Source organism: Hylaeus volcanicus, chromosome 1 (assembly GCF_026283585.1).
Source record: "Hylaeus volcanicus isolate JK05 chromosome 1, UHH_iyHylVolc1.0_haploid, whole genome shotgun sequence".
NCBI classification, from domain to species: Eukaryota; Metazoa; Arthropoda; class Insecta; order Hymenoptera; family Colletidae; genus Hylaeus; species Hylaeus volcanicus.
In genome coordinates this window covers 344,122-369,374 of record NC_071976.1, presented here as the reverse complement: position 1 = coordinate 369,374, position 25,253 = coordinate 344,122, and the positions used below count along the sequence as shown (strand labels likewise).

Here is a 25,253-nt window from a genome sequence, read left to right as displayed (position 1 = left end):
CCACTCACCGCTTTAAAAATAGCTCGTTAAACGTCACGTGGTTATCGACTTACGGGTCTTCCGACTCGTCCGTGAAATATTGATCCCCTGTAGGGATTCTTGCGGATTTTTTGTTGCGAATGTACTGTTTTCATTGTGAACAGAGTTTTGAATGATTGATACGACGCGGACGCACGGTTCGGACCGACGAACACTAACATTTGTTCACGTGTACTCCATCTACGCAACGATTCTTCCGAGTATTCGATATTTACGTTACTATTGGTGCAACATACCTATTCTATAGATATAATACAATAATAGTACGGTAGAATTTTCGTTATGCGAACTAATTGCGGCACGGACAACAGAACCTTCACACGATGGAACAACAAGTGGTTTACCTCTCGAAACGAACACGATAACCTTGTATACATACATAGCTGTGTATTGTATACATATATGGAATTGAACACAAAAACTAACAAACTCTCGACTCTCTTGTTGTTTACATTTGAAATGTCGTGGAAGCACGAGACGCGGATCAAATGCTAGGACTGGAATGGCCACACCTTCGTGATAAAGATACCGTTCCGGGGGAACATGTATAATACGGTAAATCCTATTTGTTTTCATAGAAGGAATATTATTTTGTACGATAGGGAGGACGACGTATGTTTCTCGTGCCGGTTCGTTCCGCTCGAGGACATCGCGAACCAAACCTTGGTGTGATTGTGTGAATGTGTGTGCGTATACCCGCCTAAGTACAAATGATCGTAATACATACAAACAAGCGCAAACGAGCGTTTGAGCGGTATAGAATAGTCAGAATTGTCATTAAGCCCCGAGGATGGTTCCCCATTGGGATCCGTGGGATCCCCTGGTTGCGCACTGCACACCACACATCTACGCTCGGCTGATTGTGAGCGTAGTTACACAAATTGCATATACATGGATAGCTCGTATACATAGGCGCACGGGAATCCTCCGATTCCCTTGATTTTTACTTCGACCCCCATAGATCTGATATCATCCACCGCCATCCCCAGGGCTCTCACTCATCTACCGACAAAAGAGCATCTGCGCGATCGGATCTGTAATGCTGATGCAACCTGTTCACAAGTAGGTTGCCCTATGCACACCATGAATTCATTATCAGTCCAGTATAAACATATTGCCACTATAATCGGTGGGGAGCAGGGAGGCGCTGTCAGTGGCGGAAGCAACGCTACCAGTCCGAGTCGTCTTCCTAGCTATTAACTATTATCCGGCCTCTCTCCGGACCTCCTATCCCTATCCATTCCCTGGCTTACCATTCTTTCATACGTCAATCAGCTTATGGAAAATTCTAATTTAGTCAATTCGAAGAACGATAGGCTCTCCCTCTCTCCCTCTCTCCCTCTCGTGTACACCGGTCCCTCGATTTACGCGTTACTTTAAGCGCTAAACTATCCGCGCCGTTAGTCTCTCTACCTGTCTTATCGCTATTTAATATACATATACTATACTATAACGTGTATCGCGTACTTTTATTTCTTCTCCTTTTCTTTTTCGAAAGGCTTTTTCTTCGACCAGTTGCCTTTGGATCGCCTATCTAAACCTTTCTAATGTATCTTTTATGTATAATCCTCTTCCAACGGTATGCCCATCAAATATTCAATAGTAATTGTTTAATAGTAATACCCTCAACTAGTTAAACGTGTGTTTCTTGTATTTTCGGCTCTTGGATAATGTATGGTCGTACACAATCAGTGGATCAAAAAAGTCTAGTCTAATAAAATTATTATACTTTTGTGAGTTAGGAAATATATTTATAACAAGAATGTGACCACACAGGTAATTATTAAAATCGTAGCAGAAAATTATTAGACCGACAAAGTATTTTATTACCAATTGTCGAACAAAACCGTAGGTAGATAACAAAAAAATGTATAGTACGATACATGATAAAATACCATGTGTCGGTAACAAAATTAAATACATTTCTACAGCGCACTCTATATTTAAGGTCGGTCATATCGGAAACTATTTTCAACGCATTGTCAGCCGGTAAACATGCCGGACAGAAAAACTTTGCCACTATGTTTAATAGCGAACAAGAATAATTTGATTAATTGTAGGATCTTTACAACTTACGAATCCCGATTGCCTCCTATTTTTACACACGTGTACCAACCTAACGCTATTATACAAGTACGAATAATGGCGGGCAAACAAGAATCTACTAAAAAATACGTCGTAGCGTGACCGGCTAGTGGATTTTAGTTTCGGTAGCCCCATCTGAATGCACCCATCGACTGCATGAAAGGAAATTAAACATATTATAAGTCAAAAGCATTTCTATTTTATAAATCATGGATAGATTCTTAAACATTGATTGGTAAGTAGATATTAAGCAACTTTCCAATTTAGACAATAGAAACACTATTATTCTATGGAATAATTACAGATCATCTTCTTCTAGTGTATAACAATATTAACGTTAATCATTTTGTTTCTTTATAAGGAATCCTCCATTAGAAGATATGATAGATAATACTTTCATCAACATAGAAAGATTTGAACAGGAGAGTGTTATGCATAAAATTTTGAATGGGAATTTCAATGATCCATTTAATGATATTATAGATGAATATAAAGAAATTAAAACTGATTTAATGAGCGACATAGAACCTGAGTCTGATGAACAAGGTTTAGATGATAGTATTGAAGCTATTGACATGGAAAAAAAAAATAGGTTAAAACAATCGAATAACATTAAGCGTTCGCGTTATGTGCCTTGTATTGTTAAATCAAAGTTTCAGTTTCCTAGGCCATCTAACTTAAATAAAGAACAGCAAGCATTGTGTTTAAGAGTGTTGTTAAGATTTTCAGAATCCGATAAGCCAAAATTAACTCAACCAGATAGAGAAGAATTACAGACTTATATGGTAAACAAAACTTACTGCTATTAAGAATTTTTTAGTTGTATTTGATGCTATGTATCCTTTAATATCTGGATATAAAAGACAGTTTCTTCTTTAAGCATTAACAATAGTTAATATGCATTACTTGTAGAATTTTATATAATTGATTTCTTATAGAGTTTACAAAGTATAATATCTCGAGAGCAAGATGAATTTTTAGAATTTGCTAAAAGCAAGTGGCATGAAAGATTATTGAAAATCACATGCGAAGATTACATTAATTTACATTGGAGATCAAAGTTGCAGTACATTCGTAACATTCCTAGGTATTATGCTGAAGTTACAAATGTACCATTTGTAGCAGATAAAAACATTGATGTAAAATTTATTTCTGACTGTTTGCAAAGGGTGAGACATTTTTTCACATAAAACTATTGTGGTTACTTAACTTTTCTACTAAACAACTTTGTATGCTTGTTTATGTTAATAAGAATTTTGTATTATTAAGGGTCATTTACCAAACATAGTACTACCAACCTTTCACAGTTCGTATATGCTATGCATAAGCTCTGAACAGTTACAAGAAAGGTTTCCTCCTAAAACCTATGTTTCCAAGGAATCGCCAATTTGTTCTAAATTACCAGTAAGTGAAGATACAAATTGTCAAGAATTGGCTGAAAATAATAATGTGGATTTAGTAATTTCATCCAGTGGTCTTAATTGTTTAGTAAATAACATTGGACCAAGTTCTTCGAATTCCTGGATTTTACCTATAGTTATAAAAAGGCATAATGATAAAAATGTTATCTATATAGATAAACCAGCACCACCAAGTGCAAACACTGTACCGCATAAAAATAATTGGGTATATAAATACATTCTTAAATATTTCCTTATTAATGTCGAACATCCTATTTCGGAAAAGTAAGACAAAAAACTATTTAGTATGAAAACTTTTTTCATTAAACTTTTTATTTAATAACACTATAATTGATATTTTTAAATATATAATGACAGCACCGAAGCGTACTACGATAATATATTTGGCGAAGTTAATTCCGAAGTAATCTTGAGACTCGAAGATGAATATGAAAACACTTCGTGTGGTATAAACACAAAGACACACTTAAATGTAGTAGGAGAAACCAAAAGTATTGAAAGCAATTTAAAACAACAAGTAAACACGAAAGAAAATGTATCGTACAAATTGTTTTCTATAGGGCCACAGTCCTCTGAACAAAATGAATTAATGAAAAATGTTATCAAAGAATACAAAATGTTGGTGAGAACCAAAACAGATGGATTTGTGGTTTGTATATGTTAACACATCCGTCATAAAATAGTACAAAAAGTATTTACAGTATAAAAATAATAGCCAAGTTATGTTTAATTATAGACTTTAGAAAATAATGTACAAAAATTGTTACTATTGGCGCCAAAACTAGAACATCAAGTTGATCTTGGTGCCGAAGCTGTAACATTAGAAGAATCATTGAAACAATGGATATCTCTGGTATTTAGACCTTTCACATTTCTCGCACGAGGTAAATTCGAATCCTACGAGATTATAATACGTAAATCATTAATTATTAATACTTTTGGCAATGTTTAGAAATATCTATGTATAAGCATATAATAATAATCTTAATTAATTTAAATATTAATCTGAAACATTAATTTCACTGTATATAAATCATGTTCTATTTTAGTTCGGATAAATGCAGAAACATCGGAAATATTACAAGTGGAACATCGTACAGCGATGTCGATAAGTAATGAAATCAAACGGCTTTATAATATAAAAGTTGAAGATTCTTTGACAATTTTACATAATGTTGTTCAATCTCTCGCGAACCTATCTCCAGGCCGTTATGTTATGAGACACACAGTAAGAAATGGTTCATTTGCAACTGTTTATAAAGAAGTAGAAAGTCCGGGGTAAATAGTTTAAAACATATTTAATTTAATTCTCTCTACTCAAAGTAGATATTAATTTTATTTTTGAGTATATGTATCATTTTTGCAGGAAAAATATTTTTGATATACACACAGTTTATGATGAACAGTACCATACTTTACATAATTCTCCTTGGATTCCACTGGATAAGATAGTACCGACACCAATGGTTAAACATTTTGAGAGAATGCCAGCTATGTTTCATCCAAAACTCAGTAAACCGTTTTTAAAAAACAGAAAACCCACAAAAATAAAAGAATCCAACACAGGTATTGAACATAACCTACTATTTCTAATTGCAAATACATATAGTTTTAATCATATTTCATTTTAATTATTCCTACCAATTTTTTTTTAAGGCACTGTGCGCAGAAGTTTAAGAAATAAAAAGAAAGAGGTATTAAATGATTAATTTAAATGTAAATGTAAATAAATTTTACGATACATGCAACAAGGTATTGTAAGTAATATTTTTATTTTCATATAGATTTTATAACAATTTATATAAATATAAGCTTTTCATTGTAAAATATTTCATTATGTATAAATTTTAATTTATTAGAAAAAAAAAACAGATCGTAGCACAGTTACAGTGCTGTAAAGATTCAAAAATTGTGTAAAAAGATTCACTATAATACAGATTCGTTTATGCCACTTGATGTAAGCGCTTGAAGCGTGTTTTTCTGTAATTTGAACGAAACACTTTTCATAGAATTGTACATCAAAACTTGTTTAAAGTTTTAAATTTCTTATACAATATTTCGTTCAAAATTATGTAGAAACAAGTGACAGAAGGGCTTTCTTGTAATCTCCAGATGTGTCACCCTGAAATTAAACGAATTTTCATGATTTAATGTACATGTAAAAAAAAAAGTACACGCAACGCGGTAGTTTACAAGGTAAGATGTACGTTAAATACTAAATACAGCGTATTGAAAATTCCAGAAATACATACAGCAATCCAGCTTTCCAGTGATTTTCCATATCGTTCTTCAAAAGCTTTTTTTATATCACCTAGATCAATTTCACATCGAGAAACAATAATGCGAATCAACGTTCGGTCTTTTGTGCCTATGCCATGCATACTAGCATATAATCGTTCAGCAAAGAAACCAACTTTTGATTTCACACACTTTACTGTGATACAAAACATATAATATACATATCGATATATTTAATTATAAAATGAAATTCTTAGAAGAAAAAAAATAATTTCACTAAATTGCATGTTACTAGAAAGAAACTAATTACCTATTCCAAGAAGACCTTTTTCAAGATTTCCAGAGAACTCTTTTTTAATAGCAACTTCAATATCATGTCCGGATATTTTTTCATATTCAATGAAAGTCTGTCTTAATTGTTGATAACTACGCGTTACTAAAATAGCATTGAATTGAGATTCATCTGTTCCCCACTGTTTTTCGCCTAGAGTAAAATAAATAATTTTTAAAATGATATAGATACGTACAACTTATATGCAAACTTTAACTATTATATATAAACACATACATACCAACATCGTAAAGTGCTTGCGCATCTGCTGCAGCCTCAGCATGATCTATACTTTGATTCTCGTCCCTATTTGCTTGAACAAGCGAAACCAACAATCTCTTGAAATGTCCTGAAGTATCTCCTTTCAAATCACTTTCAAGAGTTTTCCCATACACTATTATACACAAAATGAACTTTATCAGATTAATGTAAACATGTAAAAATAATCTATTCTAACAGTTGGTAAGGTTATGTCTGTAGAAAAACTGCTAATCGATGGACTTACAGTTTTCATAAAATGCAGCAATTGTACGTATGCCATAATTACTTAAAGTACACAGGATTTCTACAATTGCTTCTTCATCAGTCCCCAATCCGCTAACTGCATCGTGCAATTCTTTAGCATAATAGTGAGGTAATGGTGTCATAAGAGCAATTATAACATCTTCTAATTTCCCTGTAAGTTCACTCTTTAGATCGCTAACTAGATCTTTTCCATACAATGTTTTATATGCTTCAGCAATTTCCAGTCGCTGGACGATTCCTCTTTTTGTAAGGACATCAATAATTGTTTTTTCATCTGTGCCAAAACCTTTCATTGCTTTACGTAGCAGCGAAGCATCTGCATTTGCATCAAATGGTTCTGCAGGATATACCGTAGGAGTACACTAAAATACAAGATGTATAATTTATATGAGATTTTCAGTGAATTGAAATAATTATTCATTTAAATATATTAGTTAACAAATGTAAGATTATTTAATTGTTTGTTCCTCTGGTAGAGGTAGACAAGACTGTGATTCAATAGTATAAAAACCAAAACAACTTAATTGCCAACTACTAAAAACACCTAGTTTATTTTATTTCATGTCAACCAAATTGCTTAAAATAATTATACAAAAGTATTCAAAAACATAATTAATATTGTATAATTCTTTAAAATAAAATGACTGGATTATATTTGAAATATGTATAGATTTCTAGCAGGTTATCACCTTCATTTATTTGGTGCTTTTTATTGTTTTCTTTTTGTTTTTGTTTTTTATTATAAGAGAAATACTGACAAGCAGTTCATGGGTCAGTTGATATGAAATCACGAGTTACCGCTTGACTTTGCTGCTCATGGATTTTAGACTATTACAATATATCGAAATTTTAACATATTACAATTCGATAAGTATACTGGAAAAATTTTCGTTGTTAATAAAAAAAATGATGTAATTATAATCACATTGTAACCGTATCGTGATAAATATGTACAATCAAATAATATTTTTCCTTCAAAGTACGCGGATGTACATAGATTGATTTGTTTAGACGTAGCAACCAACGTTAAAAATACAGCTGATCGATACCCGAGTAAAAAATAGATCAATTTAATCTTACTCGTATAAAAAAATAATAATAAAATCCGAAATAGTAACGTTAAGAGTGTACTTACTTTAAACGGATAGTATTGTTGTTGTGACATTTTTGTTTCTGCGAGATACAACCTAGAAATAATAGAAATACTGATTAATTAATCGATCATTTAATAAAGGCTGCCGGTAAATATGCGAATTCATTATGCGATGCTACAAGTTTTGTGTAAACTTTTTTTTGACACAATCATTTGCATAAGAAATGTACTTACAATGGATGTATTTAAGAAAATTTGACAGTTGAATTGTTTTCGATAAGTAGAAGTATGTAGATAGATCCTACACGTACGAAAGCCGGCCAGTCAATAGTGATACTTGGGCACACCCACTTTCGCATCACGTCATCCGTAGCTCTTTCAAGGTACCTTCTACGTACTAACGAAGGAGTGAGTAATCAGTCAGAAGAAAAAGGTCACAATGCTACCAATGACAACATAATCATGTAACATACAGTACAGATGTACAGATATAGTATATTATATGTATACGTATACCCACTTAGTCATTCCTACAAATTAAAAATTCGAAGAATACTATTCTTCCGTTCGTTTCCTCGTACTAGAATGCGGTGTAGTAGTTTACCGATTAGTTAAACTTGTATTTTTAAATTCAAAATTGATACTTTATATTTAGAGTTTAGAATAGTACATAAATATTAATATTTAAGTTTGTGTAGTACTCATCTGAGACCTACTTTTACAAGGATATTTCTTTTACCTAATTTTTGAAACTTTTTTTTATAAAACATTTGCACATATTAATAATTCTCATTTGATAGTGATAAACTAATCAATTTTCGAAAAGTCATATAAAGTACGTTATCCAATTTAATAAAGTCGATGATTTAATACTCTGATGTTTACTTTGTAATGTTTGATTTATACAATTTTAATATTTTTCATCTTTTCATTAAGTTAAAATAGATATTCAATAAGATGAGTGTAAAAGTTCAAGTAAAATTATTTAAATAAAAATGGTTAAAAATATTCGTATAAAAATGGACGAGCATTATTTATAAAAAAATATTTTAAAACGTGGTTTTGAATTAGAATATATCACAATTGCACAAAGATTTTCATTATGTATGGGAATAATTATGTTTGTCGTAAAGATCAGTTAATAAAAATTCAATGTGTTTTTATCGATAGAAATACAATATAATATGCGTTGTAGTTTAAATCTTTCACGCTAGAGTACGATTTTGCTGGAGTTCTCTTTTTGAAAAGATGGCTTGTAGCGCGGCAACGCCTCTTCACGGCCCGGTTCTCCGATCATCGACCATTCACTGACGTTCGACCACACATCGAGATTTCAAATGTTATCCTCCACAACGCTGGCGGCATGTCGTGTTTAACGTATTCTTTTACCGAAATAGATACGCAGTGGTGCAGTATATTCCGAATAACGAGCAATACAAAATTAAGAGTTGGTCCTTTTACCAAAAATGGCTGATCGCTAAATTTGTTTTATGTATATGTATTAATACATGGTGAAAATTGTGTGAGAGGTGTAAATAACCTAACGTGATATCGATCGTGTAAAACGCGCGTAAATATGCCGCGTACCAAAGCATCACCAAAAAAGTGCGTCAAAACAACTAATTCGTATCCAGGTACAAATACGTGGGTTTTTCTTATGAAAGGTGAATAAATGCGTAAAAAGAATTTCCTATGTTGAAAATTTGTCTAATATATTCGTGTGGTGATTAAAGATTTGCCGGTATTTTTTATGAATCCTTTTACACTTACGAATAATCCTTGGTTTTTTACGTTGTTTGTTAGATTGTCTTTTTAAGATATATATTTTTTTAATGTTCTGTGTGTTTCAGGTGATGGCTTAGATAGTACACATGGAGGAATACCCGATGTAATTAAATTAAGACACCCAGCTTCGAATCAGCCTGCTATGTTTGTGTTTAGTCCTGGAAACCTAACTGTACAAGAAGTTTTAACATTTGATGAGAATAAAAGATCGTGGTTTATAGATGACAATGTGAAGTCTGATGGAAAAATGCATTTGTCTACTCCTATCGATCCAATATTTTTAGTACTACCTTACTTAAGAAAGGTAACGTTGCGATAGATTATTCTTCTATTATGCTACAGTTTCAATTTCTGTTAATTTAACGAAATTAAGTATTGCACTTGTAGTCTCAACAAGCACAACCGTTAGACCAATGTCTTTGGGATGAAGATTTTCCAGAAACATCGCGTCTTGCCCAATGTCAGAGTTTAAAATTAACATTAATAGCTGACCGTAAAGGAGACGAATCGTTGCAAGCTTATAAATTTAACGAAGAAAAGGCATTGATCTGGTTACAAAAAAAAGTAGAAAGAGTATCCGATGTATTAAAGCAGAAGGGTATTCATGTATCACAGGGTGCTATTAGCGCTACTTACATTAAAAGTACTAAGCTTGAGAATGCATCGGAAGTGGGTAAGAATGAATTTATCTTATTTATTTTAATTTATATTCAAAATTGAAGACAATATATATTTGATTTGGTTTTTTACAGAATATTTAAAGTATGCTCATGGTATAGTATCAGAATACCTTTCAGAAGATCTGTCTAAAAAGTTAGCACAACATTTAAATATACCAGATGAAACAGAAACTAAGAAACGAAAATTACATAGTCCTAAGGATGCTGTTGGTGAAAAAAGGTCTAAGAAAGATACAACTGAAAATGAATCAATATTAAAACCAAAAGTTCCTGATTTGACAAAATCAGAAAAGGTAATATTCTTCATATATGCTTAAATATATCCTTATATGTATGTATTTTTTATATTTTGTTACATAGCCTCAAAAAGCAACTATTGGTAAAAAGGAATTAGCCAGGCAAAAAGCAGCAGCTGGATCCAAAAATATTTCAACTTTTTTCAAAAAAAAATAAAGTTTAAATGGTTGTAGAATGTTACAGCACTGCAAACTTTAAAGATTTGGAGTATTGTAATGTATATATATGATTTATAAAAGTATGATTTTCACCATCGTCATTGTAGAAATAGATGCAAAAATAATATGTAAACGTATGTAGAACCACTTGTCAAATAGTTGTTTAAATAATAGAGAAATAATTTTTTTTATACTTTATTGGTAGGTATTTTTATATTACAATGTCTCTCTACATTAAAATGCAGAAAGCGTTTATTTTAAATAATTAATAATTATATTTAAATTCTGTATATATATATAAAATATATTGCAAGAAGATATGCAAATACTTAAAGAAAATGTGTCAATTTTTAGTTTTAAATAATTTTATAATTTATAATAATCAAGAATCAGAAAAGTGATTAAATATTATATATTCGTGGCAAAGAGTATCGGAATTTTTATTTCAACAAGCCATTGGTTCTGGTCTAGGTTCTGTGATTTCTAGGTCTCTACATTTTGCATGTTGCAATTCCCTTCGTATTTCAGAAGTAATCGAAGGATGACATTGCTTCTTTAATAATCCTAATAAAGCCTCCTTTTGTTCAGAACTAATATCGCTTTTGTAACGTTGCACAAAAGTTAATAATGCTTGATGCCATAAAACTGGCAATTCTCTGGGATCTCTTTCGAATCTATAAGTAAATGTTATCTTCAAAATCCGATGATAATTAAAAAATGTTATGTGTAATTTATATTAAATACAATTTTACCTTAAAAAATGGAATACAACACCGTCTATGACCCTGTATGGAAGTGCATATTTTTTATCTAAAAATATTCTAAGAAAAATACTATTAGCACCTGTATAATCCATTTCTGCAATTTTCAATATTGCCGCTGAAGAATGTAAAATTGGTATTGAATTCTTGGCAATCACAGATCCAATAATAACAGCTTCTCTTAATGTACAAGTTCCAGATTCTAGTAAAGGAAGTAAAATTCCTTTCATAAAACCAGCAGGTTTAAATAATGCTTTTCGTAGTGCTTGATATAAATGAAAGTTTAATCTTTTATATTCTGCCAAGTCATCTCTAATACGGGGTAATAGTACCAAGTTATAAAATCTTTGTGCCATTTTCTCTTTAAGATTAGAAGCAAATATTCGAGTAGCTTGATACATTGTTGCAGCTGACCATCTTTGCGGTTCTGTAATGTACAATATTTGTTCCCAATTTTTTAAACTAGGAATAATTTTAAATGCTTTTGGTAATTTTCCACTGCGATACTTTGTTAAAACATCTCTGACACCTTCATACATTGCTTTAACTCTTGGATCTAATTCTTGCATTTGCATAGAACCTGCATCTGAAAATTGAGTTTCAATTTCTGTTTTTTTCTCTGTTAACTTTTCTAATATTATGTCGGCTAATGTCTTTATGGGAGCTGCATCCTTAGACATAAACATTTGTATAGCTCGTTCATCTTCTTCATTTATTTCAATATTTTCATAATATTGTGAATTATCCAGTTCATCTTCGCTTGATTGTTCCTCTGTATCACTAAATTCAGTGGAAAGTTTTACTATCGGCTTCTTTGTAGATCCTGATTGTATCAATCCAGTTTCCTCCTCAATTTCCATTTGTTGTTGTCTAGCTTGAGACAAAATCTTCTTTGAAAGAGAAGAATCCACAAACTATACAATTTTAAACAAAACATTATGCTTAAAAAACGAAATTAGTAGCTGAATTTAAGCTAATAAAATTATCGCATAAAGACTGTAAATATAACCTCTTCATCTTCATCATTGCGAACTCTGGTCTTGTTTCTATTTCTTGATTTCACTGTTTTTTCATCTTCTATTTGATCTAACAAAGTAACTTTTGATTGTTTCGTTTCCCCTTTGGAAACTTTTAGTTTTTTCGCTTTTCCCATTTCCTAATTTTTATATTATTTGCAACATTAATCGAAACACATGACAGACTCGATTGGACTTGATTCTTCGTTCGAATATGTATAACCTATTTAACCAACCACGTGATCGAATACATTTGAAAATAATCATAAACATAAACTAACTTATGTAACTAATGTTAATAAAATATGTGTTTACAAATTTTATTTTAAATAAAAATAAACTAACAATAAGAATATTATACTCTGTATAACGAGAAATTCTGTAAATAAAATGACGTGATTGATAGCAAAACCACAGAGTATGTAGACACCACAGAGTGAGTAGAGTAAAACTACTCTAACTTTCAAGACCAATCAAGAATTGACCTGACCACGACTGAAAGATTATTAGCGTCATAAGCAAAATTAATATATGGTGTTTTCTCCTTACAGAGCCACAGAATAATAATATTTTATACAATTTTATGCAATATGCATTCACATGTATTTGTTGTTTCGAATTCTCCAATAGATGGCCTGCTGGTAGCATGGTAGATACGTTGTATTATGCCAGGTCTAATTACAATTACTACCACGGTACTTTGCGATTTAGCTTAGGCCAGTTTAGGCGGGAAGAATATAGTAAAATAATCTCCGAGTATGTATAACGGCATAACGGTTACGACTGATGTTGAATTATAGTATTTCGATTTATTCAAAAAGATTGACCGTCTAAATTAAAGTTTAGAATAGTTGTGAAAGTAAATTGGTAAAAAATGGCACAAAAGATATCGAAAGATTATACAAAAGCTAGAGGTGAGATTTACTATACATTACAATGGTTATTAACCACTGATGTTTATATTAAGATTTATACATTTTTAATGTATCGTTTAATGTTTATATCTCGTATTAGAACTATTTAAGACATTTTTGACGGAGTTTGTGGTAATAGACGATGATACTGGTGAAAAAATGTTAAAATATAGAAAGCAACTCGTCGATATAGCTCATCGTGAACAAGTAGATCTCACAATAGAATTAGACGATGTTCATCAATTTGACGACGAATTAGCAGAATCGATTGCAAATAACACTCGAAGATATGTTAATTTACTTTTAGATGTGAGTACATATTTGTTATATTATATTTTGACATACAAGTCGATTATATAAAGTAGAAATAAATTTGTATTTATCATAAAATGCTTATAGCTTATTCAAGAGATGTTGCCCGATCTTAAAGAAAGACCTGTTCCTCCAAAAGATGCCTTGGATATATATATCGAACACAGATTGTTGATGGAAAGTCGTAATAGACACGATCAACATAATCCAAGGAATAAATACGCTCCAGAACTTATGAGACGCTTGTACTTTTAATATTTTATTTCTATTTTATCTTCATGCATACATGCCTACACGCATACTAAGAATTCCATGTACATTTTAGCGAAGTATACTTTAAGAACTTTGATGCATCAAAGGAATATTCTGTGCGAGATATAAAAGCAGATAAAATAGGAAAGTTGGTTACAGTACGAGGTATAGTAACAAAATGTAGCGACGTGATGCCCTTGCTTGTCGTCGCTACGTACACGTGTGATCAATGCGGTGCCGAAACATTTCAACCAGTGAGAAAATAACATCTATATTAACAGTAATAAACGAAAGATTATTATAATTAGGGTTTTTAGGTACAATCTTTAAAGTATATGCCACTGCGAATGTGTCCGAGCGACGATTGCCGTATAAATAAATCTGGTGGTGTATTAGATATGCAAACAAGAGGATCAAAATTTGTGAAATTTCAAGAAATAAAAATACAAGAACACGTAAATGATATATAATAATTAATGATTATTTTATTCGATAATTAGAATTATAATAATGATTATGTCAATAACAATTACGGCAATTATTTCAGAGCGACCAAGTTCCCGTGGGTCATATTCCAAGAAGTTTAACAGTGTATTGCAGGGGTGAAAAGACAAGAAAATGTTTACCAGGAGATCATGTACTTATTACGGGTATCTTTCTGCCTATCGTAAAATCTGGTTTCACTGCTCGGCTTGGTGCAGCTCTTTTGAATGAAACATATATAGATGCCCACGTATGAGTTGATAATTTTAGCAGTATTTTTGTTTATATTTGATAGTATACATCATAATTGTATGTGTGTGTGTGTGTTTTATACGATTTAGCAAATTGTTTGCCTCACTAATTCGCAAACCATCGATGATAGCAACGCCATGTTGACAGACGAGGAATTGTCTTTGTTAAGTCAGGATGATTTCTACGGGAAATTGGCTAGTTCTATAGCTCCAGAAATTTATGGACTCGAAGATGTTAAAAAAGCTCTGTTATTACTTCTTGTTGGTGGAACAGATAAGCATAGGGAGGATATTAAAATTAGAGGTGAATGTTTAACATATTTCTAATTACAAAAATATATTTATATAATTTTCCTTATTTTTATGTAAATATTTCTATTACTTATAGGTAATATCAATATTTGTTTGATGGGTGATCCAGGAGTAGCCAAGTCGCAGTTACTTTCGTTTATAACAAGGTTGGCACCTCGATCTCAATACACAACTGGAAGAGGATCTTCCGGAGTTGGTTTAACCGCTTCCGTTATGAAAGATCCTCTAACCGGTCAAATGATGCTCGAAGGAGGAGCTTTAGTATTAGCGGATCAAGGTGTTTGTTGTATCGATGAATTCGATAAGATGGCAGATGCGGATAGAACGGCTATTCACGAAGTGATGGAACAACAAACAATATCGATTGCTAAAGCAGGAATTACAACTCGCTTGAATGCAAGAGTCTCGATATTAGCTGCTGCAAATCCTGCTTATGGTAGATATAATCCAAAGAGAACAGTTGAACAAAATATTCAGTTACCTGCTGCTTTATTGTCGCGATTCGATTTATTATGGTTGATTCAGGATCGAGCAGATCGTAGTAACGATTTAAAGTTAGTATTTACATGTGTAGTTGTATCTAAATATTTATGAGAAAACGGTGATGAAAGAAACATATTTCTCTAGATTGGCAAAACATATAACTTACGTTCATCAACACGGTATACAACCTCCTATGGAATCGCAAGCCTTGGATATGAATTTAATTAGAAAGTATATTATTTTATGTAAAACGAAACAACCTGTAATTCCTGAAGAATTAACAGATCACATAGTTGGTAAGGAATTGGATCGAATTAAAGAAAAAAATGAATCGATGCTCAAGTAATAACATTATTTGTAATAGTTTTATATAATTGTTATTTTTAGAATCTTACGTAGAAATGAGAAGGACAACCCGTAATAGTCACGATAGAACTTTTACATCCGCTCGTAATTTACTAGCATTGCTACGTTTATCGACTGCATTGGCCCGTCTAAGATTAGTAAACGTCGTCGAAAAACCAGACATCGACGAGGCGAATAGATTAATCGAGATGTCTAAACATTCTATCAACTATTCCGAAACGTTGATAACAAACGTAAACCAGAATCCAATGAATCGAATCTTCCACCTTATTCGAGAGTTGGCGGGTGAGAAGAAAACTGTTAAAGTATCAGATATTCTGGAACGATGTACAAGTAAAGGATTTAAACCCGACCAAATTAACGATTGCATCGAAGAATACGAGGCACTGAACGTATGGCAAGTGAATCAACGAAGAACGCAAATTATATTTATATAATTATTCTACAGATAATGTACTTTTATATATTCTTAACTATTTTTATACATATTTTTTGTACTTTTATTATGAAAAAATTTGACTCGACGCGTTTATAAAATGGCCTTTACAGTAGTGCAACTGGGTACAAGAAATAAATTATTTTATTTCTAAAATACCTTTTCGTTATTTTCTATACCATACTCACCTGCAGGCAGTTCCCTGGTTTGCAACAGCATCAACGAAGGCTGGGATTACCGTCAACATATTTATATTGTATTGGTTAGTTAGGTTAGTGTATAGAGTCTGTGTCGAGTAAATGCATCAGACTGAGATATTACACAACAACGTAGGGAATAATTTTCAGTTGTTTTAGGTGAGAATAAATGGAAATAAAGGTGGAAAAGGCGAAGACAAATGGCGGCATACAAGGTCCTCGAAGGACATGATAGGAGCAGATAGGATCAACGAGCAGTATCGCCTGTGTCGCGGTCGCGGCAGGTAAGTAAACGTGAGTAAACGAGGAACTAGGTGAGCGCTGAGCGGTAGATTAGCGTGGATTGGGAGGGGATATAGGGTAGCGAACGAATCATAGGGAGTGAAGTTAGAGAGGGGAGAGTGCCGGTCGGTCGAATTGCGAGTGTACTGTGCCGGTCTCGGTACTTGCTTCAGTCGCATCGAGCTACTCGTGGAACGCGCGTCGCGTAGTGCATGCATGCATGCTTGCTTGCGTGCGGTCAGACGTGCCGTGCATGTGTGTGGTTATTATTGTGGTGTACTCGAAGTGGTCGGGTGTGCATGTGTGCGGACCATAAGACGGTGTTGCGCGGTCTCTGGACGGTGCATATCGCGATTACTCGTAGCCGTCGTTTCGTCCGTCCGTCCATCGTGATCGCACCAAATGCACGTCTCGAGATCTGCTCCAACTCCAAGTAACATCCCTGTGACGTTTCGCAGTGCGAGCGATTCGTTGAACGACAAAAGAAAGAGGAAGCCGCGTCTCTCGACCCGCGGTTGATGACTCTTGGAACGATTGTGCCGAATACGCGACCGAAGAAGAAGAAGAAGAAGAAGAAGAAGGAGGAGGCAGAGAAATTGAGTCGTCTCGCAGCCCGTGTTCGTGTTAGTGTTCGTGTTCGTGATCGTGTTACGTGTTCGTGATCGTGTTCGTGTTTGTGCTCGTGTTTGCTCGTCTCCCACAATCACGATTTACGAAATTTACCGGTCATCCATCGTCGTTCGACTCTCTTTACTGTCGATTTCTGGCCCCGTTCCCGCGTGTCGCCAGCTAGTTGCTCAAAATGAAAATAATACAGAGGCATCGACACGCGATCCTGGCACCTGTGTCAATTCTGATACTATTATGCGGCTACTTTGATCTCGTGTCGTCTCGATCGACGCGTTCTGCCCAACATCCAGAGAACGATACCGATTTCGTGTCCACCGATTGCGAACGTGTCAAGCCTTTTTTCGAGAGCAAGAGTATCACGATTGTCGCCACCAAGCAGAATGCGCCCGAGGATACGGGGAAAAGTGAGTTACCGATATGTATCACTTTAAGTAAAAGTAGCGAACCGTAATATTATAGGATAGAAAATTTCTCGATTTGTCCGAGTATCTGCTATTTGTATTTCTTTAGCATAGTTTTTAATAGAACTTTTCGTTTCTTTGTTTAAACTTTAAATATTGGCAATGATACATTTCTATGGTTTCTTAATTACATCGCGTGTTTCTTTAATAAAATTGTCTTTTATACGAACCGTGTCAATTTAATATAATCGAACAAAATATGTAAACGTTTGTACACACACGTACATACAATATTTTAATAGGGAATATAATAGAAGGTTTGCATACCGGGTGTTCACATAATAGATATTCTATTGTACTCCGTAAATAGCCATTGAAGCGTTTATTACACTGTTGTCAAGTACTTTTGGCTTTTGAAGAGGCTCTAATAAAATTGACGACAAATATCTGAGAGGTAGGAAATGGAATTGGAACTGGAAGTCTCGATTACATCCTCTTGATTCTAATTATGACGTTTTGTTTAGTAATCTTGTAGAGTTGTTAGAGTAAACGGTACTTGATTTTATTACATCAAATGGTGCTCGAGCACTCGTTGTAAAAACCCGTCTCAATGGTCGTGAGAACGATCAAATCCGTCTTATAACGTAGACATGTTGTACATGTTGTACTTATAACGGAGATGAGCTGGTACCATTGGCCAAATATTCGGCGGTTTCTATACGGAGAAAGTTTGCGTAGCGCGAACAGGTTTTATCGTCCTAAAGGCTGCGAAATCGAGTCATAAAAGGTATTACCATTGCGTGGTACCGATCGCGTGCCGATTTTCTGCTAAGCAATTACTGGTCACGAGAGGCTGAATGAACGAATGGTAACTCTGTCTCTCGCTCGCACTCTCTTTTTCTCTTGGAACGATCGTATTCTAACCCACTTCGCACGACTGTAACCACTCGTCGAATCGAGGGCGAAGGCTCGTTGATGTAGCTTCCGGTTTTATGCACTTCCGCGCGTCAAGTGCCGTGCATCACACCTAACGGCGAAAATCGAGAGGGATCGAAGTATAACGATGTTAACGTTCTTAATTTTAACCGACCAAGCGATTTCGTCGCTTTCTTTTTGCCCCGTAAACTTAACGACGTCGCGTCGGCGCGGTGTCGCGCTGTCCAACAGAAATAGTTGTCTTTTTATTATTGTTAGTTTGTCGAAAAGGATAACGGTACGTCGTCTGACGTATATGTATACAGAAATCGCTCTCGAACGGTTTATTTTCTTCGCTTACGCGTTCAACAAAATTTCATTCCCTTTATGGTTGGATACATGCCATAAAAAGAGGAAATAGACGAAAAGTTTGGTGCCGTGAGAACGAAGCCGTTCCAAAGTCCCGCGATGGAACGCACCATACCTTGACGCATCGTAAACCGTTCCGAGGGATTCTCGTTGTTGGTCCTTTTTGTTCTTTTTCTTGACTATTTTTTCCCGTTTCATTCGTGGTGCTTCCGCCATTTCGAGTGATTCGAATAGCGAAGGTAGAATATTTCGACAGCGTTATCGAAATCATTGCGAAAATTTGTTATCGCTGATGAATTTGTATTCTCGTGACAGAATGCAATTTCTCGTGTCGCTTACTCGTTCGCATATTGTTTCAAGAAGTTAGTTCGGGGTGGGAGTACCGGCTGTTCGAAAAGTATCCATATCGGAAAGATCGAAGAATGGATCGGCAACGATGAATCATGAAAAATCGGAGCGGAAAATAGCGAGATGGTTTGAAGTAGGTAGGTAGGTAGGTAGGTAGGTAGGTGAGTTATCCGTGTGGCGCTACCTAGATCGGTCAAGACATTCCTTCAAGACCGATACAAAAGGACCGAATAGAGGGGAATAAAGGGAAGGAGACCGGGACGGTGTCTCTAGCGGTGAAATCATTACTATCCTACGCCGCGGCGATTTGATCAATCATCGTTTAGGTCCATTGTTTTAAGGAAACGGTTAAGAAAAATAATCGATTTTTCGAGAAAATGAGAGTGCAGTTTATATTTCGAAAAATTGCGATTAATTAATAATATTAGGTTCGATTCGAGTTAGCTGATTTTGTGATGCTAACTTAACGGAAGTCGAGATTGCGGCAAGGAGATAGGATCGTTGGTGAATAAGATGAGGTGGATGAAAAGTAGAATGAGGCCAAAAGGATCTATTGAAACGAGCCAGGACCTCTCGAGGATCCCGTTAGCCTCGTTCTGTTTGTCCATCCGTGGCCTCTGCGACACAGATGCGAGTCTATCGTATTTTATCGAGCAATCGCCGTCGGCGGCGGCGTCATGCTGTAATTGTGCTAGACGATGAGACGATGCGATACATTTTTATGTCATGGTAAATTTGCCCGTAGAAAATATGGTTCGGCGGTTTTTGAAATCGATTTACACGATCCTCGCGATGTCGATTTGCCGTTGCCGAAGATTAAAAATAAATGAAAAGAGACGCATCCAAGGAGTTGACTGTTTGCTTTTAAATACATATTTAATATGCTACTTTTATTTCAGCAACTTGCAACGGCTTGTGCTGCAACCGAGAAGCCGAAGAACAGTTAAGACATCAAGCCAGGGCGGATTTTCACGATTTGATCCATCATCATAGTAGAAGTCTGCAAGGTCTTCTGGCAACAACAGCGGATGCATTAAGGGGTAAGCTTGTGTTACCTTATCGTTGTAAGGGGAGGACGTAACCATGCCGTCTATCGAGCGAGTAAAAAATAAGATATTTAGATAATTAATTATAATTAATTTCGTTTTACGTATGAATACTAATTTTGTTAAATCGTTGAGATTACGATAACCAGGCTTATTTGGCTAATCCCTTTCGTTCGGAGAGACGAGGTTAGAATAAGAAAAGAGAGAGTTGTAACGATTGATCGTTCGAATCAGGCATTTTACAGCCTCGCCGAGAGCTCCGCAAATGGGATTGAGCGAAACAGTTTCTTAAATTGGTAAAATCTAGTCGATGTTACCATTTTTACGTGCCAACTGGAACATGCCTCTTCTCTTTGATCTTTCTTCCTTTCCTTTTCCTATCTATGCACTTTTCTCTAGTTCTCGTATCTTAACTCTTTTCGTCGCACCGAAATGAACGCTGCGCGATTTCAGGTAGATCGGAAGCTGCGGAAAGCTGCGGAAAGTTGTTGGCGGGTAACGTAGGGGGCTATAGCTAAATACGAATCCATCCCTCGATACCAACGCTCCCCGAACGTAACGTCGGCGTCGGCGTCGGCCTCGGCGATGGTGGTTCTCTTGTACCCTTTTCTCCCTATTTCTTAGCCTGCCCTAGGTTTTCTGCTTTTCCTCTTCGAACCCCCCTTCTTTCCAGACACGTTTCAGCTTGCGTTGCAGCTTTCCAACTTTTTACTTCCGTTTTTATCATTTTTTCCTTTGCTAACCTCCTCATTTCCTTCTTTTCATCCCTTTGTCTCTCCAGCTGTTTGTTCGGTCCCTTTCGCTCGATTCGTTTCTTGATATGATATAAAAATGGCGCAGGTCTCTGCTCGAGTAACTGGAGATGTGTACAAGCGAATAAAAGGTAGAGATTTCTAAAGGTGATTTTGATTGATTTCGACAGAATTTGTACGTAACGTATATTTATTTTCGATTCCACGATTATCGATAAATGAATACATCCCGCGGTTGCAACGGCATCGGTAGCGACCTGTCGATTGCACCTGGTTCGGAGAGAGCTGTGCAGAGCCGCACGTATACCAGTTCGGCGCTGCAACACGGCATATCTGGTCCTGTTTGATGTCCAGGACCGGGTTCCACGGTCCGGATCGGTCGGGTTAACGGCTGAGGAGGAAGGGAGAGAAGCCAGAGCTCGCTTTCTCGTATCCGTATAAGGCTGTGCGTGCGTTGCAATTTGTAATGCTGTTCGATGCTCTCTCGAAAGTGCGGCTTGCACGAAACCTCCGGGCCACGAATTCGAAACTGGTCGGTTCATTCAGCCACAAAATTTGCTAGCGGCAATTATTGCGAGAAGGTTGTTTCGTCTTGTGGTATCCGAGCCAAAACGCGAATGGTTGGCTATACCAGAGGCTTGCATTCGTTTACTTGGAATTAATTCCCATAGATTTGATCGTTTTACGAAGACGACAAGATTATACCCGCAATTAGTTTGTCGAATCGCGAAACGTCGCGACGATGGTATCGGTAGGGTTAAAAGTGTTGCTCTTCGCATTCCATTTTCGCACGTGAAGTTGTTAAAACATCAACAAGTACAACCGCTGCGCTTCTAAGTGCACTCGCTGTCCCACCCAGCGGGAGAGCGTTACTATTATTGTTGATGGTGTATTCGCGAATCTCGACACGTTTTACGCAAACAACATTGAACAATGGTGTCTTGCCGCAAGGAAAATTATCTCGGACCTTTTATCAAATTGCATTAACGTTTTCATTTCAAGATATATGTATACATACGTAAATCCCCTGTTGGGTTGTAGCGATATCGTCGCGATACATTTTAATGCGTACTTAGGATCGAGGCATTTCGAAGTAGCGTACGTTTCTCTTGAAATTTATTTAACGGAACAGATTACGATTTCCTAGCTGATATATCGGACGAGACATGGCTCGAAATAATACTTGAACACGGAGGAAGAAATAAACGCAAGCGTAAAACATTCTTCGAGATGTTATAATCTCGTTATTTCGGCTGCGAACCTTTCCGAGAGAATCGTTGTCTTCCTATGCTTTTGGCTCCGCGTGTGGCAAGCTGCTAGAGGGAGAAAAAGATTTTTGCACGTGCTGGGCGGGCCAGGTCATCGGCCTGCATCGCGGTAATTTATTTTAAACTCGTGACAGAACGACCAACGAAATTTCTCTGGCCGTTACGCAATGCCATCAGTTTGCTTGTCTCCGGGGCTTGTTTATCGTTTACTTGTTATCACTTAGTATAATCGGAAATAGGAGTAATTACCGAATACTTTGATCGATTCGCTAATAGAAATCGGTAGGTACGAAAGTACCTTTTATATAGTACAATGAGACAACGAATTTCGAAATGTCACACGACTCGGGTGAACTTTCGAAGTAGATTTTTCCCGAAAGAAGGAAAATGAAAATACATCTCCAAAAATTGTGTTACGCGCTCGCAACTGCATACGTTCCCGAGGCTATGGACGTAAATCACACTTCCGAATATCTGAAATTATATTGAATAATTCTAAATCTAAATCTAAATCTAATCCTTTTACGATTTATTGTATTTCGACTCGAAATATTATCAAATGTAGGCTGTCTCGGACAAAAATTGTTTAATTTTTTTTATGTTGATCGATCGAAGAGAGAAAAATGAGAAATATTTTTAGATTCCGAATAGAAGGTCGTGGTAAACTAGAAATCGTGGCGTACGATAGCGATGCGCGTAGTCTGAAAAGTTGAAAAGTCAATGTAGTCGTCCACTCTCGAGACGTCTCAGGGTCGGCGAAGTGACGATTTCACAAAAGCATGTTCCTACTACGCCTGCAACGAAGAAAGAGGAGGCGCCCGACGAAAGAGACTGACTAAACAACGGATTGCAGAAGAAGAGGTGGACGAAGAATCCGGAACGAACCGCCTACGCGACACAACACGATACGACACGACACGACACATTCGTGCAAGGAATCTTGAACGTCCTGTGTCATGTCGTGACATCGTATGCTTTTCCACGCGCTTGCTCCCATTTTTTTCGTCTTGACCGTCTCGTGGTTCGAGGCATGTTTTTGCGGTCGTTTCGGCCGTACATTTTCCATTTACCGAGCTACGTAATCCGGTTGTTTATACAACGAACTAGAAAAATGGCCAAACTTTGGATTCGGAACTTGAAACGATTTCGCCATGGTAGAAGTACGAGATCGTGTCTACATCATAGTGAACGCGTGCAGAATACGTTGCATACCTAATGCAAGTTTATAGATATTTATAGTGTCGCGACACCGTATTTTTCGATCAATGCCCGTGCACGCATATACGTCCAACGGAAAATTTGTCAGCAAACAGATACTTTCTCGTATAATATAGGCTGTGTACTTTCGCGAAACGTTAATCTACATTTTTATGACAACACAACTCGAGTTATTATATTATTACCAGTGTTTTTTTTTTTGGTCGTGAAAATACGGGCAAAAGTATCGCTGGCATACTCGATGTGCATAGAGCTCGGTGCACATCGATGCATGCGTATAACTCGATGCGTATCACGCCGATAGGAATGCATGCTCCGCATGATGATTTAATTCAGCCGTTACTCGAATTCTTAATCAGGGCTCGCGTTCATAATAATATTTCGTAACGTTTGACGTACGCTTTCTGAAAAGGCACCTATATCTTTTTTTCTACTTCCATCAAGGTGTATGCGTAACCAATCGCGAAACCAATATTTTTTGAAATATGAAACCATAAAAGTATCCTACTCGACCTTGAATGACTATGAATCGTCGAGTTTGTCTCTCTTCGAAGAGAACATTTCTTAAGCTGTTTCGTGATTCTTACATTCATGACACACACGCATCGCATTTGAAAGAAATCGTGGAACGATTATTTAATAGATTATCTAACGAAGGTAGATGTGCGTCATTGCGCAGAAATAATGTAGGACTTGTCCACTCGTATACAAATGAAAATATTTGAAATGTCTTTTATAAATTTGTACGATGCATTTTGAAATATTTATTCCTCGAGCATTCGAAGCATTGCGCCGTCGCGAAATCCACAAGTCATTTTTAATCTCATCGAGAGAGAGAGAAAGAAAGAAAGAAAGAAAGAAAGAAAGAAAGAGAGAGAGAGAGAGAGAGAGAGAGAGAGAGAGAGAGAATATATAGATATAGTATAGATATATATGTACATCTCTTAAAAGGTGGAAAGGTTGTGGAACGAAATGGTACCTATGTAATTCAATAAATGTATATTACAATGAAAACGTGCCTTTGAAGTTCTCTTAAAAATTGGCACGAACTTTCTGGACAGCCTAATAAAAGATAAAATATTGCGCATGTATTACTTGTTAATCAAGCGAAAGAAACTTTTGGGACAACCTAATAAATTTTCGTAACAACAACGTTTGTCTTTCATAAAACACTTCGAAGTGATTACCAGATGGGTCTTATACATTTGCGAGATTTTTATGATTGAAAATCATTTTATTTTTGAAACAAGGGGAGGGTGTGCCTAACGGGGAAATGTAACGTTTGTGGCATACGATGAAGCATGGATAGAGACAGGGACAAACTGATAGATATGAGATACTGGAATACGGAAGCGTGAAATCTGTTAATTCTTTTCACGAATCCCGTAGAAAATAATACTGGTAACCGATATACCGATAACGATTTTCGACGGACAGCTCGATGTCGCAAAATGAAGCGTGCACAATTCAGTAATGTAACATATTGGGTTGTCTGGAAAGTCTATGGCGATTTTTGATAGGTGGTGCAGGTCTGATTATGTCGAAATGGCTGAAAACAAATTATATATATATATATACGTCGATAATCG

At 35.6% G+C, this 25,253-nt stretch overlaps 6 protein-coding genes across 9 annotated transcripts in view; 4 read left to right on the top strand and 2 right to left on the bottom strand.

The window, feature by feature from the left end:
* The first annotated feature begins 2,042 nt into the window (after positions 1-2,042).
* LOC128880932 (uncharacterized) lies at positions 2,043-5,302 on the top strand. Of its 2 annotated transcripts, XM_054131524.1 has the most exons (10): positions 2,043-2,359; positions 2,486-2,909; positions 3,063-3,293; positions 3,394-3,809; positions 3,903-4,194; positions 4,282-4,429; positions 4,595-4,657; positions 4,751-4,823; positions 4,912-5,111; positions 5,202-5,302. In XM_054131524.1, the coding sequence occupies exons 1-10, from the start codon at positions 2,334-2,336 to the stop codon at positions 5,252-5,254; spliced, it is 1,926 nt and encodes a 641-aa protein (XP_053987499.1). In that variant the 5' UTR covers positions 2,043-2,333; the 3' UTR covers positions 5,255-5,302. The 2 variants fall into 2 exon arrangements, with proteins under 2 accessions (XP_053987499.1, XP_053987491.1); XM_054131516.1 differs by having other exon boundaries at positions 2,045-2,359; positions 4,595-4,823.
* LOC128880971 (annexin B9-like) lies at positions 5,299-8,138 on the bottom strand. The gene is made up of 7 exons (XM_054131591.1): positions 7,967-8,138; positions 7,775-7,826; positions 6,620-7,001; positions 6,356-6,508; positions 6,094-6,267; positions 5,798-5,979; positions 5,299-5,667 (listed from the first exon to the last, which is right to left on the bottom strand). The coding sequence occupies exons 2-7, from the start codon at positions 7,802-7,804 to the stop codon at positions 5,614-5,616; spliced, it is 975 nt and encodes a 324-aa protein (XP_053987566.1). The 5' UTR covers positions 7,805-7,826; positions 7,967-8,138; the 3' UTR covers positions 5,299-5,613.
* Positions 8,139-8,849: 711 nt separating this feature from the next.
* Positions 8,850-10,850, top strand: LOC128880979 (ribonuclease H2 subunit B). 2 transcript variants are annotated; one of them, XM_054131611.1, is made up of 5 exons: positions 8,850-9,366; positions 9,583-9,821; positions 9,905-10,190; positions 10,270-10,490; positions 10,558-10,850. In XM_054131611.1, the coding sequence occupies exons 1-5, from the start codon at positions 9,309-9,311 to the stop codon at positions 10,648-10,650; spliced, it is 897 nt and encodes a 298-aa protein (XP_053987586.1). In that variant the 5' UTR covers positions 8,850-9,308; the 3' UTR covers positions 10,651-10,850. The 2 variants fall into 2 exon arrangements, with proteins under 2 accessions (XP_053987586.1, XP_053987578.1); XM_054131603.1 differs by having other exon boundaries at positions 8,854-9,396.
* A 147-nt stretch (positions 10,851-10,997) lies between these two features.
* On the bottom strand, positions 10,998-12,954 carry LOC128880960 (bystin). Of its 2 annotated transcripts, XM_054131579.1 has the most exons (4): positions 12,775-12,954; positions 12,423-12,652; positions 11,405-12,327; positions 10,998-11,326 (listed from the first exon to the last, which is right to left on the bottom strand). In XM_054131579.1, the coding sequence occupies exons 2-4, from the start codon at positions 12,564-12,566 to the stop codon at positions 11,098-11,100; spliced, it is 1,296 nt and encodes a 431-aa protein (XP_053987554.1). In that variant the 5' UTR covers positions 12,567-12,652; positions 12,775-12,954; the 3' UTR covers positions 10,998-11,097. The 2 variants fall into 2 exon arrangements, with proteins under 2 accessions (XP_053987554.1, XP_053987546.1); XM_054131571.1 differs by having other exon boundaries at positions 12,423-12,953.
* Positions 12,955-13,114: 160 nt separating this feature from the next.
* On the top strand, positions 13,115-16,405 carry LOC128880930 (DNA replication licensing factor Mcm7). Its single transcript, XM_054131500.1, has 10 exons — positions 13,115-13,343; positions 13,444-13,652; positions 13,743-13,900; positions 13,981-14,161; positions 14,225-14,362; positions 14,455-14,640; positions 14,732-14,945; positions 15,030-15,507; positions 15,581-15,732; positions 15,824-16,405. The coding sequence occupies exons 1-10, from the start codon at positions 13,304-13,306 to the stop codon at positions 16,237-16,239; spliced, it is 2,172 nt and encodes a 723-aa protein (XP_053987475.1). The 5' UTR covers positions 13,115-13,303; the 3' UTR covers positions 16,240-16,405.
* Positions 16,406-16,437: 32 nt separating this feature from the next.
* The window catches only part of LOC128880942 (division abnormally delayed protein), a 47,330-nt gene continuing 38,514 nt past the window's right edge, over positions 16,438-25,253 (top strand). The window contains exons 1-2 of the mRNA XM_054131536.1: positions 16,438-17,751; positions 20,280-20,420. Coding sequence (XP_053987511.1) covers positions 17,520-17,751; positions 20,280-20,420 — 373 coding nt within the window. The 5' untranslated portion in view covers positions 16,438-17,519. The remainder of the gene's footprint in view (positions 17,752-20,279; positions 20,421-25,253) is intronic.